Source organism: Thamnophis elegans, chromosome 1 (assembly GCF_009769535.1).
Source record: "Thamnophis elegans isolate rThaEle1 chromosome 1, rThaEle1.pri, whole genome shotgun sequence".
Lineage (NCBI taxonomy): Eukaryota > Metazoa > Chordata > Lepidosauria > Squamata > Colubridae > Thamnophis > Thamnophis elegans.
The window spans coordinates 2,712,519-2,731,048 of NC_045541.1; the positions used below are offsets into that span (position 1 = coordinate 2,712,519).

At 39.4% G+C, this 18,530-nt stretch overlaps 1 protein-coding gene across 1 annotated transcript in view; it reads right to left on the minus strand.

Moving 5' to 3' along the window:
- Positions 1 to 466: 466 nt before the first annotated feature.
- Positions 467 to 18,530, minus strand: part of CPS1 (carbamoyl-phosphate synthase 1) — a 168,560-nt gene continuing 150,496 nt past the window's right edge. The window contains exons 35-39 of the mRNA XM_032233904.1: positions 11,882 to 11,941; positions 11,734 to 11,765; positions 9,820 to 9,930; positions 8,952 to 9,081; positions 467 to 854 (exon numbers count right to left, since the gene is read on the minus strand). Coding sequence (XP_032089795.1) covers positions 675 to 854; positions 8,952 to 9,081; positions 9,820 to 9,930; positions 11,734 to 11,765; positions 11,882 to 11,941 — 513 coding nt within the window. The 3' untranslated portion in view covers positions 467 to 674. The remainder of the gene's footprint in view (positions 855 to 8,951; positions 9,082 to 9,819; positions 9,931 to 11,733; positions 11,766 to 11,881; positions 11,942 to 18,530) is intronic.

Genomic DNA, 18,530 nt, shown 5'->3' on the forward strand with positions numbered 1-18,530 from the left:
ACACAATTTACCTCAAAGGATTCTTGCTCTGGGCATAAAACCATGGGAAATCCCTCTGCAAGTTGCCTTGAATTCTTGAAGAATAGGCAAGATATAAATCTATTCAAATCCTCAAAACAGATCAGGCTGTGTGTACAGTGTTTCTCAACCTTGGTGACTTTAAGTCCTGTGGACTTCAACTCCCAGAATCAACTCCCAGCATAACTGGCTGGGGGATTCTGGGAGTTGAAGTCCATAGGACTTAAAGTTACCAAGGTTGAGAAACGCTGATTTAGAATATTAAATCAATTACAACAGCTACTGATTTTATTTTTTTCCACACGCTTAACCAATTTTCAAGATAATTTGGAATCAAGTCATCCCACAAAGGAATAAAGTTCAAGAACAGAACCTTTTTTATTTCTGAAATATGTCGGAGTAATCATGTTTTATTCTGAGTTTCCATATCCAAGTTGCAAAATTCCAAATTACCCATCCAGCAAAAATTAGAGGTGTTTTTATTTTATTTCTTTGTTGTAAGGTAAACAGTCATTTCAATTCTTATCACCTGGATATGGTAACCTTAATCTACTGGTGGCTAAAAATGATGTTGATGGTCGCCGCAGTACAAATCCAGTTTGGGAAAACTGAGAGCATAAAGCTCCAAAGAAGATCAAATGTTTGGTGCAAAGATATTAATTGAAATTAGGATTTACAGAAGAAACAAAACTCTCATTCAGGAACGGGGTTTCTTCATTGCTGGGAGATGGTTTCTTCTTTGCTGCAGTGCTGCTATTCAACCATCTATAGTGAAACAGGCTTTTACAGTCCAGTTTTCCGGAATACTGGAGAGCTTCCGTGAAGAGTTTTGCTACCTAAAACCATAAAACCCACAAAGAGTACAAATGTTTAACAAAACAAATTAATGAGAATTAGGCAAATTCCATCTCAGTGTCACTTATAAATTATTTTCAGCAGATTTTTCAATTAAAAGAATCTATTGTGTGGCTGATGCAAAAGATAATTATTTCTGTGTTCAATTTATACAATAATCATTGTGGCTGAGGACTGGGAGAGAGGGGGTGGTGAAAGGAGGAAGGACTGATTTGCTGCATTTATTACAACTAATTCATTTGAAAGGTTTAAATACAGTCTCCTTTGAGCTTAGCTGAATGCTTAATGATTTCTATATAGTTCTTCCAGGCACAGTATGGAAGTGATTTCCCATTAACTGTTTTCAGAGATGGTTATGCTCCCCCATCTATTCCTTCTCTAGCCTGCTCTCCTGGTACATACCCTGATTCTACTTAAGTTCTAAGCTCAGACACATTGGGCCAGAGATGCCACCTGCTAATAGCAATAGCAGTTAGACTTATATACCGCTTCATAGGGCGTTCGGCCCTCTCTAAGCGGTTTACAGAGTCAGCATATCGCCCCCAACAACAATCCGGGTCCTCATTTTACCCACCTCGGAAGGATGGAAGGCTGAGTCAACCCTGAGCCGGTGAGATTTGAACAGCCGAACTGCCGAACTGCAGTCAGCTGAAGTAGCCTGCAGTGCTGCATTTAACCACTGCGCCACCTCGGCTCTATGATGAGAGACTGACTTTGGGATAAATCAAGCAAACAAAAGATCCAGTCTTCCCCCCACTCACAAAGGTTCAAATTGAACACAAAATGGGAAACACACATATATAATATAATAAAATATATGAGATAAAGCAATTATTGAGAATTTGCTATATACTGTATCAAATCTATCTTAAGATCAGCCTTGCTAGATAGTCTAGACATGAAACTCACCCAGATGAACTAATTCTACATTATTTTGAGGTTACAATAGATCAATAGATCAATAGAATCCTGAAATTCTGAAAATATATTTCTCCCCCTGTTGCCTTTATAGCTCAAGAAACTAGGGAGTGTCCCTTCTGAGCTGTTTCTCATGCCTGTATTCCTTTTGTGGGCAGTGTGTAGAGTGCAGTACTGCAGCCACTACAGCTGACTGTTATCTGCAGTTCAGCGGTTCAAATCTCACCGGCTCAAGGTTGACTCAGCCTTCCATCCTTCCGAGGTGGGTGAAATGAGGACCCAGACTGTGGGGGCGATATGCTGACTCTGTAAACCGCTTAGAGAGGGCTGAAAGCCCTATGAAGCGATATATAAGTCTAACTGCTATTGCTATTATCCAACCATTGCCTTGGCTCTACCTCTTTCCTTCTCTCCTAAGTTCATTCCCGCATACCATTACATCAGGGGTGGGTTGCTGCTGGTTCGCTTTCTGCACACTTTGTGCACACATGCGCAGTTGACTATATTTTTTTCTGTGCATGCGCAGAACATAAGAAAATTACTAAAAAAAAAAAACACTGGGGAAATGGCGTTTGGGGGTGTAGCTGGCCTGGGCCATTGCCACCCAGGCCAAAATACCACTACCAGTTCGCCCGAACCGGTGCGAACTGGTAGCAACCCACCTCTGCATTACATTAAACTATGGATCATGTTTCTATATATGTCAATAATGTGTAACCAGAATGTAGCTTGTGACCAAAAGCAAAAAGGGGATAGTAATTCTGAAGAGTAATTATGTTTACTGTTGTGCTGTAGTGATGTGCGTAGATATTTTTCCCCTATTACTGTGATAAGAGGTGAGAGCCCATGTGCTGCAAGGGTGGTGCAGTGGTTAGGGTGCAGTACTGCAGGCCACTTCAGCTGACTGTTATCTGCAGTTCAGCGGTTCTAATCTCACCGGCTCAAGGTTGACTCAGCCTTCCATCCTTCCGAGGTGGGTGAAATGAGGACCCAGATTGTTGGGGGCAATATGCTGACTCTGTAAACCGCTTAGAGAGGGCTGAAAGCCCTATGAAGCGGTATATAAGTCTAACTGCTATTGCTATTAAAATACTGGATTAGGTCCAGGGAAATCCTGATCTAATTCTGCTTTCAGCCGTGAAAGCTCATTGGGACAGTCATTCTCTTTAAGACCTCACTGAATTATTGTGGAGAGAAACGGAATGACATGGAGCTATGTTTATCTCCATGAACTGCTGGAGAAAAGGGGCTATAAGTCTAAATAAATAAGTAAATGTTGCAAAAGTCAATTAAAATCGTCTGCCCAGACTTGGTCCTCAAAAAAAAAAGTATTCAAAGTTTGCCTGTGATTTTATTCATAAGGAAAAGTGTTCATAGTTGGTTGTTTTTCTTTCCCTTTTCTCTATAATTTCCTTCTACATTTCAAATAAGCATATAAATTACATTTTTCTTTGTGGGCTTTGCTTTCTCTGTCTCAAGTTAAACTATGGGATGGATAAGAAACGAAATGTTTTTCAAGGGAAGAAGAAATATGGAAAGATAAAAGTGGTATTGTGAAAACTAGTTTGTTTTCTGTTTTCATTTTCCAATCACATGCCCTTAATTTCTTCAGTGTCTTTTTACTAATTTTCCTTTCCTGAATTTTGCACGCTGTTGCTTACCCAGAAAGAGTGTGGTGTAATAGGTATATGGGTATGTATACATGTATGTATGTTTTTGTGTGTGTACGTGGAATTCCCAACCCCTTTGCCCCTTCCTTACACAAAAAAGAAACATATTAGGTCTTTGCTACCTGATTGTGTCCTAGTTCAAAGCATGTAAAGAGATTTTCAATATCAACTGGGTTCAGCAGATGCGCATAAGATTAATTTAGCCAATGAACAGTGGGACTCAAATAATATTTCTTTTTGCAATACAGATGAACTGAATAATCTCTTTTACCTATTTTTGCCCTTGCCATATCACACCTATCCTCCGCGAGCTGCACTGGCTGCCCATTGGTCTCCGAGCACGATTCAAGGTGCTGGTCGTCACCTTTAAAGCCCTACATGGCCTAGGACCCGGGTATCTGTGAGACCGTCTTCTGCCACATACCTCCCTCAGACCAATAAGATCGCACAGGATGGGCCTTCTCCGGGTGCCGTCAGCGGGAGAATGCCGAGTGGCGATGCCTTGGAGTAGGGCCTTCTCTGTTGCTGCTCCGGCCCTGTGGAATGAGCTGCCCCCTGAGATCCGGGCCCTACCCACTCTCATGGCCTTTCGCAAAGCCATTAAAACCTGGCTTTTCCAGCAGGCTTGGGGCTGTTGACACCTTGATTGAGGTCCAGCCCCTTCTGATTGGGTGATTGTTGTGTTTCCCTTTTTAACCTTGTTGTGTCCAATTGTTTTTAATAATTCTTTTTAATCTTTTTTCATTTCTGTAAGCCGCCCGGAGTCCTCCGGGATTGGGCGGCATAGAAATTTAATAAATGAAATGAAATGAATAGTCTATTTCCCCATTGGAGAAATACTTATTCCTGCAGTCTCCGTGCCTATCATGTTAGTCACCAAAAGGATAAGGGACCACTAGATAGCAGTTCAGAATCAGTTTTCTTTTATCTCTTTGCTGCCATCTAGCAGTTTTATAGATCTTTGCAGCCGTGGTATCAGAGTGATCTTTTCTGCCCATTCAGCAAGTTTTCATCATTTTGGCAGGTCTCCTGGAGTAAAATTGAAGAGAGTTATATTTTCTCTTTCTTTTGGGCAGAAAACAAGGAGACATGTAAAACCATCAGGCCATTTGGGAGTTAATTCTTCTTTTCTCCTTTTGTATTGAGAAGGTTTGTATTATTCTAGCATAAGTGGTGTGGTTCTAGTTACTAGAGTCTAAAATATGTACAGTATTTTGTTTTTAATCCATATTGATCCATCTGCCATCATTGCAGCCTATAATCAAAACTGAAAGTACTGCAATGCATTAAAAGCCTGGTTGCACATCATGTTAACCTCCTAATTTTTAATAGGATCTATAATAGGAATTATGGCTGAGTAATAAGGCAGCTTCATCTCATCAAAACATTCAGGTTCATTTGCAAATAATGTGCACAGCTAGCAATTTACTTCACTTCTTCTTTGTGGGAAGTGGAGGACATTTTTCTAGTGCTTTGTTTAAGCAAAACACAGATTGCATTATTTATTATTATTATGTAGTTAATCTTTGGTGAGATTCACAACCTTTGGGGCTGGTGGGTAGCCTAATCAAGGACTTAGGAATTGTTAAGATAATGTCGGAGGATATAAGCTGTTCCAAGTAGGGTGGTTTTTTTGTAGAATCAGAATGTTCAAGACTGATAAATTTAAATTTTCCAAATAGCGAGGTAGCCCTTTGGGTATTGCTCCAAGGGCTCCAATTATAATCGGGACAACACACGATTTCTTTTTCCACAGTCGCTCAAATTCAATTTGTAAGTCCCGATACTTTGTGATTTTTTCTTGCTGCTTATCTTCAATTCGTGCATCTCCAGGTATTGCAATGTCAATGAACAATACTTTTTTTCTTTTTAACTATTGTTATGTCAGGTGTATTGTGGGCCAAGTGCCTGTCAGGCTGGATTCTGAAGTCCCACAAGATCTTGACTTTCTCATTCTCTAAAACCTTCTCAACCTGATGTTCCCAGTGGTTTTTGCTGTACTCAAATCCAAACTTTTGACACAATTTCCAGTGAATGGTCTTAGTAATGCGGTCATGGCGTTGTAGGCAGTCAGTTTGTGAAATTTTGCTGCACCCACTGATCAAGTGGTCGACTGTCTCGTCTTTCTCATTACAGAGGCAACATTTGCTGTTGGTGGTAACATTGAATTTTTGCCTTCATGTAGTTTGTGGCTAAGGCTTGTTCTTGAGCTGCCAAAATAAAGCCTTCTGTTTCTTTTTTCAGTGCTCCTGATCTTAAACCGTTCCAAGTTAGCTTTTGGTCAGCTTTGCCTTCAATACTTTTCAAGTATTGACTATGCATAGCTTTGTTTTTCCAATTTTCAACTCGCTTCTCAATTACTTCTTTCTTATATTCAGCTTTTGACTTAGTTGTCTTTAAAAGGCCTCCTTTATTCACTTCCTTAATCATTGGTTCTTCACTTTTCTGGATGTAATCATTCAAGCTGTGTTTTTCTTCTTCCACAATCTGTTTTACTTGTAGGAGTCCTCAACCACCCTCTGCTCTTGGTAGATATAATCGTTCAACATCACTTTTAGGGTGCAAAGCATGATTTGTTGTCATAAGCTTCCTTATTTTTCTGTCCAAATTGTCCAACTCCATCTGGGTCCAGTCAATTATTCCTGCAGAGTATCGAATCACAGGTATAGCCCAGGTATTTATGGCTTTTATGATGTTTCCTCTACTCAATTTGGACTTTGCGAATTTGTTGAATGTACTTGGCTGAAGATAATTCCTTGACTTTACTATTCATTCAGTCAGAGGCCTCTAAAATCCCCAAGTACTTGTAGCCTTCTTCTGGTTTTACTGCCTTTAACATTTCTTCATTCTCAAGTTCTATTCCATCATCTTCTATGACCTTGCCTGCTTTGGTTGCCATTGTTGCACATTTGTCAATTCCAAAATGCATATTAATGTCTTGGCTAAATTCTTTTGTGCTTTCAATTAATACATTCAGTTCAGCTTTGTTTTACCAAACAGCTTCAAATCATCCATGTACACCAAGTGTGAAATTTTCAGTCCTTTCTTTGCAAGTTCGTATCCATAGTTCATCTTCTTCAAAATGATTGTCAGTGGTAGCATTGAGAGTATAAAAAGTAGGGGTGAAAGGGAATCACCCCGGAAAATGCCTCGTTTAATTTCAACTTTACCCAGTACTTCTTCATTAGCTATAAGCTTCGTTTTCCAGAGGTTCATTGAAGTTTCCATGAATGTTTGTATGTTGCTGCTGATGCCAAAGATTTTCAGGCATTTCTTGATCCAGCTATGGGGAACTGAATCAAATGCTTTCTTATAGTCTATCCAAGCCATGAACAGGTTGGTTCGTCTTTTCTTTGAATTCTTTAGGATTAGTTTGTCAATCAGCAATTGGTCCTTTGTTCCTCTTGAATTTTTGCAGCCTCCTTTCTGTTCTACAGGAAGCAAGTTATATTTTTCCAAGTATCCATAAATTTGGTTTGCAATGATACCAGTAAGGAGCTTGTATGTTGTTGACAAACAGGTGATTGGCCTATAGTTTCCAGGATCCTTTCCTTTTTCTTTATCTTTTTGGATCAAAAATGTCCTTCCAGTTGTCATCCATTCATCATTTTCAGGTATTTTAAAGATCTGGTTCATTTGGGCTGCCAATCTTTTGTGCACACTTGTAAGTGCCTTTAACCAGAAGCCATGGAGCTCATCTGGTCCAGGTGCACTCCAGTTCTTCACTTTTCTTGACTGTCTTTGCACCATTTCTTTTGTTATTTTCACATCTTCCATTTTATGCACTTTAATAGAATCCCCAACCTGCTTCATCCATTTTGCATTTCTGTTGTGCATCTTGTTGTTTTCCCACAAATTCTTCCAGAATTTCAGAGCTTTCTCTTTATCAGGCTTTTCATTTGCTGTTACTCCATCTCCACTTTCTAAGCTCTTATAAAACTGATGCTGATTTGCTCTGAACTGTGAGTTTTCCTTGAATTGAGTTACTCGGTTTTCATATCTTTTAATCTTTTCAGCAATGGCAACAACAATTGTTGTTGTTGTTGTTGTTATACAATTGTATCACAGCGGCCAGTTGTTTCACCAGATTTGGCATTGATTACTAGTTGGCCCCACTCAGGGGCCTAGGACGTCATAACGTATTTTCGTAATATGCAGCAGTGCGGCTTTTTGCATTTGACTGATGGTGATTTTGTCAATTTTTAACTGTTTTAAATGTAATTCCAGTGCTTTGGAATAGCAACCCAGTGTGCCAATTACCACTGGAATTACCACTGCTGGTTTGTGCCATAGTCGTTGAATTTCGAATTTTAAGTCCTGGTATCTTGCGATTTTTTCATGTTCCTTCTCGGCGACCCTGCTATCACCTGGTATTGCGATGTCTATGATTGTGACCTTATTTTTCTCAACCAGTGTGATGTCTGGTGTATTATGCGCCAGTATTTGTCGGTTTGTATACGGAAATCCCACAAGATCTTAACCGTTTGATTTCAGTGACTTTTCAGGCTGATGTTCCCACCAGTTTGTTTTAATATTATAATTATATTGTTGTTGTTGTTGTTGTTGTTGTTGTTGTTGTTATTTACTTTATTCATTAAACATGAAACTCAGCCAACTGAACATTCAAAAATGCATTACAGATACCAGTAACTGGTGCTAATGGTTGATACGGTTTGCTGCCAGCGTCCTAGGTATCAACCAAGTACCTTCTTAAAATATAAGATTATTGTTGTTGTTGTTATTATTATTATTTGCATGCTCCTTTTGGTTAGCTGAAATGGAGCACAAGCTGATAGGATTCAAGAAAAGGGGAGTGGGCGAGAAGGATTGGCAGTCCATTTCAAATTGCTTGGGAAGATTTGAGTGTAAAAAGTGTGGTATGCGGAAGGGCCCATGTTGTCCTTTCCTTTTCTAAGACACGATAGCAAAAGCGAACCAGGCAAGAGGTAGAGAGAGGAGAGGGAGGAATGTTCTACTTCTTTCTTTTTCTCTCTGAAATGCTGATGAGCTGTGCACTGCCTAGAGGACAAACACTGAGGGGACAGAGAGGTAAAGTGCTCTCACAGACAACAGGAACCTAGGAATGAAGAAAGGGGAAGAGAGCAATAACTTTGCTCCCCTGCTGCTATTGTCTGCCTTCACATGCATTCTCTTGTCCTAATTATATCAGCAATTCTGTTAAATAGGCTGCTGTCATTAGGTCTGTATTGCAGCTAAGGAATAAGGCTTGGGGAAGAGAAGGTTTTGCCTAAGGCTACCCAGCAGAGACATGCAGCAGAAATCTCTGGTTCAGATTTCAATCTCTTTGCCGTGTATTAGCTCTTATGGATAGGAGTTTTCTGAAAATCAGCAGTCTGCTCTCTATTAAATAAAAATGGTTTTAAAGCTAATGGTGACAAGGTAGTGAAATACAATGCAGAGAAGGAGGAGGAGGAAGAAGGGGAAAGGGGATTACTCAATAGGATGCAATAACAGGACTATGAGAAATACCTGTAAATTAGTAATGAGAGAGATTCCACCATCAACAGCTGCCCTACGGATCAGGTAATTGTCCTGCACAAACTTGGTGTTGTTGTTGGGAAGGTTAATTACCAAGTCTATGCTCCCATCCTTTATGAGCCTGAAAGGAAACATATATGAGATTAAGAACTCAAATAAAGCTATCTCCAGTAAATCAAATGCATTTTTTAGAATTCCATCAATACAGATCTTTGTACTCAGTTGGTAATTTTTTTCAACTCTAAAGCTAGGTCCAAAGGCATTAAAGCACCTTGAAACTGCTTATAGTCCAACTCAAGATGTTCTAATTTAAAAGCAAACAGTGTGAGACATAAGCACAGCAGTGAAGTACAGACGTGTCAAACTTATTAAGCCATATTCAGCTCCATAAGAACTGTGCCTTATCTGTAACTATTACAGACACAACAGCATCTTAATTTAAACTAATCTGGGATGATAGATCCATCAGAACGGCCACGAAGTGGAAAAGTTGTGGCTTCTGCAGAGTTTATTGGATTCAGAGCTCCATGCTCCGGAGAATCTGGAATCCACTTAAGTTTACTAAGGAAGATAATAATTGGTAATATTTCAGAATGCTCAATGGTTACTATTTGATACTAAGTAGGTGTGGGCAGATCAGATAATGCAAGCCCACTTATGTTGAGAAGTTATGTTGACTTCTCTGATGAAGAATTCGGGGAAAAAAAAGTCAAAAGTTTACAAGTCATTTTCTCTCACTGCTGGTTCTAATGTCCTCCGGGATTGGGACGCCTAGAAATTTAACAAATAAAATAAATACAAATAAAATAATGAAAGTTTTGCCCAACTGTCAATATTTCCAGTTTGTTGGATCTCTTACTGTTTGACTGGAGGAAGTGTGGGTTCCGAGTTCTCCTTCGAAGGCCAGGCAACTGGAGAAGCAGGTATCCCATTACTATTGAGCATGCTGAAGTTGCTGGTGTAGCTAAAGCTGCAGAACGAGATTTAAGGTTCAAGGTTCAAGGTTCATTTTATTTATATGCTGCCCTATTCCCGGGGGGACTCAGGGCGGCGCACAAACCCAAGGAGGGGAAGGGAAACACAAGAACTACAACAAAAAGTACAGGGAATTTAAAACAACCAACAGCCACACGATTCGAGAGGGGAAGGGAACTCATCCACCCCAGGCCTGCCGACACAGCCATACATGCATGAGTGTGTATATGCTGTGCAATGATAAGTGGGGGGAAGGTTTCATTTAACTATCAGTGGTAGTGTAGGACATTGAGCAACTGAAAATCAATGACAAGCTTCCTGTTGAGTTTTAATGACAACTGCCTGAGTGGGTGTGAATCAGTTGCTGCCTTTTCAAAAAGAGATATTGTAATATGGTTTGGGATGTCATAGACCCCGCCCATTTAACATAATTTATATCTCCCCCAGATAGAAACTGGATGACAAGATTTGGGAATAATAATAAGGCAGAAAAAATCCAGGTTCAGCAATGATTAAGAATTCCCTTTTTACCAATTTAGTAACAAAGTATTGCTTTATTACTTCTACTATTGGAAGTCTGACATTTGGATATTACAAAAGATGCTACCATAGAATTAGCATCATTGAATTAGAACAGCGGCCCCAACCTTTTGGGCACCAAGGACCAGTTCTGTGAAGAGAGGTTTTCCTCAGAGCAGAGGAGGTGTGTGCTGCCTGCATCCTGTGAATGGGGCTTTGCTTGTTTACATGGCCCAGTTTCTGACGTGCTGAGGGCTGGTGCCAGTCCACAGACTTTTGGAAGATTGCTGTTCTCCTACTTGGAAATGTTTATACAGAAAGATGAATCTTCTCCTGTCCAAAGGACCTGAAACTTTTAAAACTACCTATTGACTCCTTGCTACATATGAAATAGACAGTTCTACATATTATGTGTACTTTGGCTATTCATGTGGTTTGGTACGAATGTAAAGCGATGTAAAAAGCCAGATACCCCACAAAAGGTGTTCAGCAATAAATTCAGGTCAAGGATTGACAGTGGGGAGAGAAACCTTTATGCCATGATATAGTTTTTATTCCCAGGTGGACATCAGTTTAACTCAGAAGTGACCAGAAAGCTCATGTTATTCCATTTATAGGGTAAAAGGAATACAATCTAAAGATGAGGAATAGATAGCGTAGTGTCCCTTATGCCTATGGAACCAAGATCTATATGCCAGCACTGAACAAGTGGACTTTGAAGAGCCAAATCAGGATTTTGTGTTTTACAAAACAGTTTGCAAGTAACTTTGTCACGTGTCGTTTCAGCCTTTGCCAGCTGGCAGTATAATAGCTGATACAACAGACTCTTATTTAAAGGTGAAAAGGAAGTATTGATTGGGGTCAGAAAAGGACTTAGCCACTGGGCACTTCAATGTTCACAGCGTTCTATTATTGCTTTCAAAAATAAATGGCAGAAGGGCTAATTTTGCAGTCTAGGCTATATAGTTTTTCTTGCTCTTAATAATGATGAAATCATGATAAATACATATTATAAGACCTGAAGTTCCACAAAATTGATGTTTCCTATGATTTCCCACACAGAACAGTTTTTTTCTACTTGCAGTTTGCATGCTTCTAAACACATGTAGAACATCTGCTGTAGAAGAAACATGTTTGGCCCATGTGTTATGTGCTCTGAGTGGGGAGATTTGGATATCACCACAATCAGGAAGGCCTAGTTAAACCAGATGTTTGAAGCTGTTCACAGAATAAACCCAAAATTTGTTCATTCTCACTTGCCCGTGGACCTTACTGTTACCCAAAGTTTCCAGATTCTATTGTGTATTTCGCCTATACTCATTGAAATTTACATCAAGAGATGAGGGAGAAGAGCAAAATCATTCTGGATGATCCTTTAGCTAAGAAGCATTGCCTTTCCCGAATTTTCATACAAAAAAATAACCTACCTTAAAACCTTGACTATTCAGCTGCTCTGCTTCATAAAGAAATTTTGGACGGAAGGAATGCTGAAAGAAAAACAAGAATCAGCTAAGCAGAACATTTTTGTTCCACAATGTTTGTGGTGAGGATCATTCACAATATACAGGAAATCTCTGCTTTACCACAGTGGGTACACAGTGTTAGTCTTTGACATCTGCCTTTTCTTAAAGTCAATGTCACAGAAAGACATACAATACATGAGCTTTATTGTAGTGGCAAGTTATTTTAGATTAATAAGGTACAAAAGTACTGTATGCAATTGAAGTCCATTTCTCACCACAATATGCTGCGCCCCCCAGAGTCTTAATATAATACTATGCCTTTCAGAGCCTTATAACTAGGGAGTCTGGGTTACTAGACAACAGAACATTTCTTGGTCACTTTTTTCAGGAAAGTTCATAATTCTTTATCTGGTCCAGCACCCATTGACCCCTGGAACTTGAGGAAAAGAAGAAGAGGAGAGAAAAACCGGGCAGAAGGGAAAGAACGGAGACTACATTATGTGAAAGCTCAAATTTAATTTTAAATATTTAGTAGAAACTGACAAAAGTATAGCATATAGTCCTTTATAGCAACATCTAGAACTTTTTAAAAGTTAAAAGTTAGAGCCTAAAGTGGCTAAAAATGAACTATGCTTTATCCTGGAAGTGCCAAATGAAGCAAGCTGTGTAACAGGAATATGCAGGTTAGTAACCAAAACAAATACGGTTTCTGCTAGGAGGAAAGCCTAGACCAGTGGTTCCCAAACTTGGCAACTTTAAGACTTGTGGACTTCAACTCCCAGAATTCTCCAGCCAGCAGAGCTGGGAGTTGAAGTCCACAAGTCTTAAAGTTGCCAAGTTTGGGAACCACTGGCCTAGACAGCCATATTTTAGCATAGAAATGTTCATGACCATGTACCCTTGTGATGTTTTATCCCATGGTCTCTCTACATCATGCCCTACTTTATGTACCTATTAACTCCAATTTCCCCAAGAGGCCACTTCTGTTAACTATTGTTATTTGCACTGGTGAAGGGAACAGAAGTAAACTGGTGTTGAAAAATGGCTGGTGAAAAAATGAGAATGCAGTGGTGCAAATATAAAGGGTTAGAGCTGGGAGGCGCCTAGGACCTCCTCTGTAATAATGATGGCTATCAGTTTAACTAGAAATACAAAGTTGTCTTTTATTATTGTTGTTGTTGTTATCCTCAACATCCAGATTATTTTTTATTAAGTGAATTAATTCTGTTGTTTAGCAAGACCTTTTTACTATTGTTCAGATCTTCATTCCGATCAAAGGCAACTGATTTTCAAATTAAAAGCATTTCACTGCTGCCTGAGTTTTAACAAGGAGTCAGGATTTCTGGATTTGCTTTTCTTGGTACAGGTTTACACTGAGAAACCCTAACAAATATAGCAAGGAATTTGTGAAGGAAAATGAGGCAATTGTAGTTTGAAGGGTCATTTCTTGAGAAGACATTTCTGCTCTCTAAATGAAGAGGAAAAGATAGATAGATAGATAGATAGATAGATAGATAGATAGATAGATAGATAGATGATGGATGGATGGATGGATGGATGGATGGATGGATGGATGGATAGATAGATAGATAGATGAGAGAGAGAGAGAAAGAGAGAGAGAAAGATTACAGCAGTCATCAAAGCTGTCCTAGATTCAAGAGTAATTGAAAGTATCTGAAGTAGAAATCACTCACTTCTAAAAAGTGAGTTGCACTAACTTGATTTAGAACTGCAAGCTCCTGGGGTTCTATTTTAAAATGAACATTCTCATTTCCTTCAACTTCCTTTTCATACACTGTATAATTATCCTATGAATAGAGGCTCCTCAGCTGATTCTGGTTTTTATGGAACTATGCCAGTTCAGTTAGTACTAAAAGCAATATAAGCTTTTCCTACTGCATTTGTTAAGACAACTTTAGCTGTAAGTTGAATATGAAATCAAGCAAATATATATGAATATATATATAGATATTATTCATTCAGAATAATATCACTCAGAATAAATCTGCACAGATTAATCAACAAACTCATCTTTGTGCACTTCCAATTATATTCTGTCCTGAAATCATTTAGATTTTTTTCTCAAGGATTGAAGACTCTAGTTAATTGAGCCTGTTCATTGATGGGAAGGAGCCTAACCTAACCCTTTCGTCCCGCACCACAAATTCAGTCTCTTTAGAAGTTAGAGATGTCTTTTTAAAATAACTTATTTGGAACCTCATCCCTGTGCCTCTTCTCAATATGCCTCACACTTTAGTGTGTGTTTTTTTTAAAAATCTGATGCATGCATTATAATAGCAATAGCAGTTAGACTTATATACTGCTTCATAGGGCTTTCAGCCCTCTCTAAGGGGTTTACAGAGTCAGCATATCGCCCCCAACAATCCGGGTCCTCATTTTACCCACCTCGGAAGGATGGAAGGCTGAGTCAATCTTGAGCCGGTGAGATTTGAACCGCTGAACTGCAGATAACAGTCAGCTGAAGTGGCCTGCAGTACTGCATTTAACCACTGTGCCACCTCGGCTCCTAAACCTGTTCGGAGCATGTCCCCATATTGTACTATACCCAGAAGCAGATTTAATTCCTGCAGCAATATATCATACCTAGTTTGCCTAACAAAGGATATAACTGACAACAACTGTCCAGACATTCAACCACATACTGTCTGGCATTGGGAAGAAGATTTTACTATATAATCTTAAAAGTCCCTTCCAGTATTTACCGTACATTTTCTATGTGTGAAGTGAGCCAGGAACAGATCCTAATTCGTCAAGGTTTAAAGATAAAACATTTCCTGCATGTTGTAAACATGTAACATTTTACCACAGGGATACTACTGCTGCATGTCTTCAATAAACCTTACTGAATAGTCTACTTAAGAAAGATAATAAAACAGCTAGTCAACTTGCATGTTTTTCTTAAATGTCAGGTTTTCCTCACCTTTCTTTATCTAAACCAGCGTTCTCCAAAGTAGTCAATATAGACCCCCAAGGATCTAGACACGATGTGTTAGATCTCAATGCAATGTGACTTCACATGTATACTGTTTTTCTCTATTTTTTCTTTAAAAATAGGATAAGCCAAATACATTAACATATAGTGGAAATACACTGAGGAGAGGAGGAGTAGGAAAGAAGAAGGATGGGTAGAGAGGGATGGGAGAGAGGGTGGGGGGGAAGGCGAAAGGGAAGGGGGGGAGCGGATCTGGAGAGAGGAGTGGTAGAGGGCGAGGGGAATTAGGGTAGAGGGGGATGATGGAGGGAAGATAGAAAGTTGGAGGGTGGTGGAAGAAAGAGGTGTATGGAGAACGGAAGAGGTATATTGGGCTTTTATTTTCTGGGGCATTGTCGACAAGAGGAATTGATGCAATTACTGTTTAATACTGTATGGGGTATACATGTGAGTGTATGAAAATGAAAATAAAATATACTAAACAATATAGACCCCCAAGGATCAATGGGATTATCCAAGGGTTGTAAACATTGTTATTTGTAGTATTGTTAGTTAAAATAACATTTACTAAATCATTTTCATATAATAAATGTTTGGAGGGTCAATGAACAATCTGAAACTTCATAAAGGAGTTTATGCGCTGAAAAGTTTTGGGGAACCCTGTTCTAAACTCAAGGACATAAAGGTGGCATAATGATTAGAGTGGAGTATTGCAGGCAAATTCTGCCCACAGCCTGGAGTTCGATCCTGATGGGGTTACTTACCCTTCCATCCTTCCAAGGTCAGTAAAATGAGGGCCCAGATTGTTGGGACCAATATGCTGACATTATAAATTGCCCAGAGAATGCTATCTTATCTCCCATGTACTATTATGTCACTTCATATTCGATGCAGTAAAACAAAATCTGCCTCCATTTCTGCTCCCTGCAAATCTTGGGCTAACCTTGTTTTTGTGTAAAGTATACAAGGGGACCTCCCTGACTTGCCCTATGTTCCTAATTATTTTGCTTTTATATATATATATATATCCAAAAATATTTGAAGGGAAACCAAATATTCCTCGACATAAGAGAGTCAAGTGGAAAGGATGTTCCATTGCCCACTGCAATGAAAGTAAGCACAGGAATGGCTAATAGTATAGCAATAGCAGTAGCAATAGCAGTTAGACTTATATACCGCTTCATAGGGCTTTCAGCCCTCTCTAAGCGGTTTTACAGAGTCAGCATATCGCCCCCACAGTCTGGGTCCTCATTTCACCCACCTCGGAAGGATGGAAGGCTGAGTCAACCTTGAGCCGGTGAGATTTGAACCGCTGAACTGCAGATAACAGTCAGCTGAAGTGGCTGCAGTACTGCACCCTAACCACTGCGCCACCTCAGCTCTATTACAAAATGAACCTCCCCAACCTACAGCTATCATTCCTGTTTCAGTCATTCCCCTTTGTTACTTATCAGCCATAAAAGTCATTGTTGTTGTTGTTGTTATTATCCCCATTTATATATTTATTTAAATTTATTAACTGCCTAATTCTAATGGATTCTGCTCAGTCCATTTGCAGGCTGTTAAACTTAAGCAATCGGGATTCTTTGGTTCATTTCATATTCATTATTAGCAGAATTCTATCTAACAAGTTATACCATCTACCTAAGTTATGCATTAGTTTTACTGACCTATCCATTTTTATTCTCAAATATGCTTGAGCGTCTGCTTTTTTAAGGGGAAAAAAATCCAATTTCATCTGCCTTAAAATTGGATTGACTTTTATTTTCCTGAGGCGTCTGGAGCACAAGCAGTTAAATGAAGAAAAACTAAAAAAGAAAGCAAGTTAATAATGTAGTTGATTTCACACCCTGACACTTATTTCTACTTCCCATGACCTTAGGACATTTCTAGACAGCGCTCTACTTTCATCATGCAGAGTGGATGCAATGCTCATTCATCATCACTAGGGGATGAGCCAAAAGGGCAAGCAATTTGACTGGGCATCCTCTATCAACAGGTCAAGCATGGCACCTTCGTAATGACTGATAGGCCACGATTATTTGGGCAGTAGCATCTGCTCCGTGGAGCATACTAGAATATACGGCAGAACTCAACAGCTGGAGCAACGGAGCTTATAGTGAGAAGAATTGCTCCCAGCCCATTTGTAAAATATTGAATGACCCCAAAGGGAACAGCAGGGACCAACATAATGAACTATTTTGCTTGAGAGAAATATCGGATCGTATCAAGGTTGGGTGACAATATAATTCATTTAAAGGATGAATTAATTGCCAAGCAAACTTCCTGAACTCATTCTCTCAGGGTTGGAAATGACTTTTAGACCTGTTTAAAGTTATAAGGCATGCACAGGCATTTTTATTAGTGATTGGCTAGTTGAACCCAAGTTTTTTTTATCCCTCCAGTCACCTGTTTCTCAGAGAAGTAAATAAATGGAAAGGATTTACCTATAGTACTAGAACTTATAGACTTATTTGAGAAGGTATTTGGCCCTATTGTTTGCTATTTTTGCTCTTCTCTCAGCTCAGTTTCCTGTTGCTAAAAGTTGGGGACCTAATTCTCATATCCTTTCTTGCTGTCTACAATAATCATTCAAGATTGGGAAGTCAGTATTATTTTTAATTATTTTCTTATTGACTTTATGCGGAGTATAAACTTATTACGAGCACAGCAGGAGCATTGCAAAAGGCCATCAATTGTTTTTATGAGACCCCTAGCATTTTCCAATCTCAGATCCAGTGACTGATCATTTGGAAAGCAGACACAGAGGCCTTGGGGAGATTTATTAATGCATCACCCTCCTTCTGTATCTTCTGCAGCTTGTAATTACCCCGAGGCAGTGAAGAAGCATTGCAGGAAGAGAGGGATGGGCCGACTTGTAAAGGGGGGGGGGGGGGGGTAGGGGTAGGGACATTGAGGATTACTTTTATTTTGCAGAATGAATATTCTCGGGTTTCATTGAAATATGTGGGTATGTCAAAATAGTCTTAGATAAGATGACCTGATGTGTGGGAATATTCAGAAGAGCTATTGCTCTTAATAACACAAATTGTTGGCATCCCCTATGTAACACCAGAACTATTTAGTATGGTAAAATAAATAGGATTTGGATTTGTCTGGATAGATAAAACTTCCATTTGAATGAATAATTACAGCTGCATAATGTAGGGGGAAACCTATTAACTCCTATTGTATGAAATAATTGAAATATTAGTTAATAAGTCTACTACATCTTCCCTTTGCTGCAGAAAATACATGATTTTTCACAGAGATTAAGGTCCCCTCCCCCTCTCCATTCCAAGTTAACAAGGATATTATAAGCATAAACGCTATTCTCTGAACTGTGGGCCCTTTCAACAGTGGTTCCCAAACTTGGCAACTTTAAGACTTGTGGACTTCAACTCCCAGAATTCTCCAGCCAGCTCTGCAGAGCTGGCTGGAGAATTCTGGGAGTTGAAGTCCGCAAGTCTTAAAGTTGCCAAGTTTGGGAACCACTGCCTTACAACATTCTAAGGGTCAACTCTGAACTGTGGGCCCTCTGAACCTGAGCACTTAGAGCATTCAAGGAAGTTCTTCTAAGTGTTCCATATTTTAAGCAGACTGCCCTAAGTCAGTCCCTTCACCATCCATAGATTGGTCCATAGCATTTGAATCGTATAC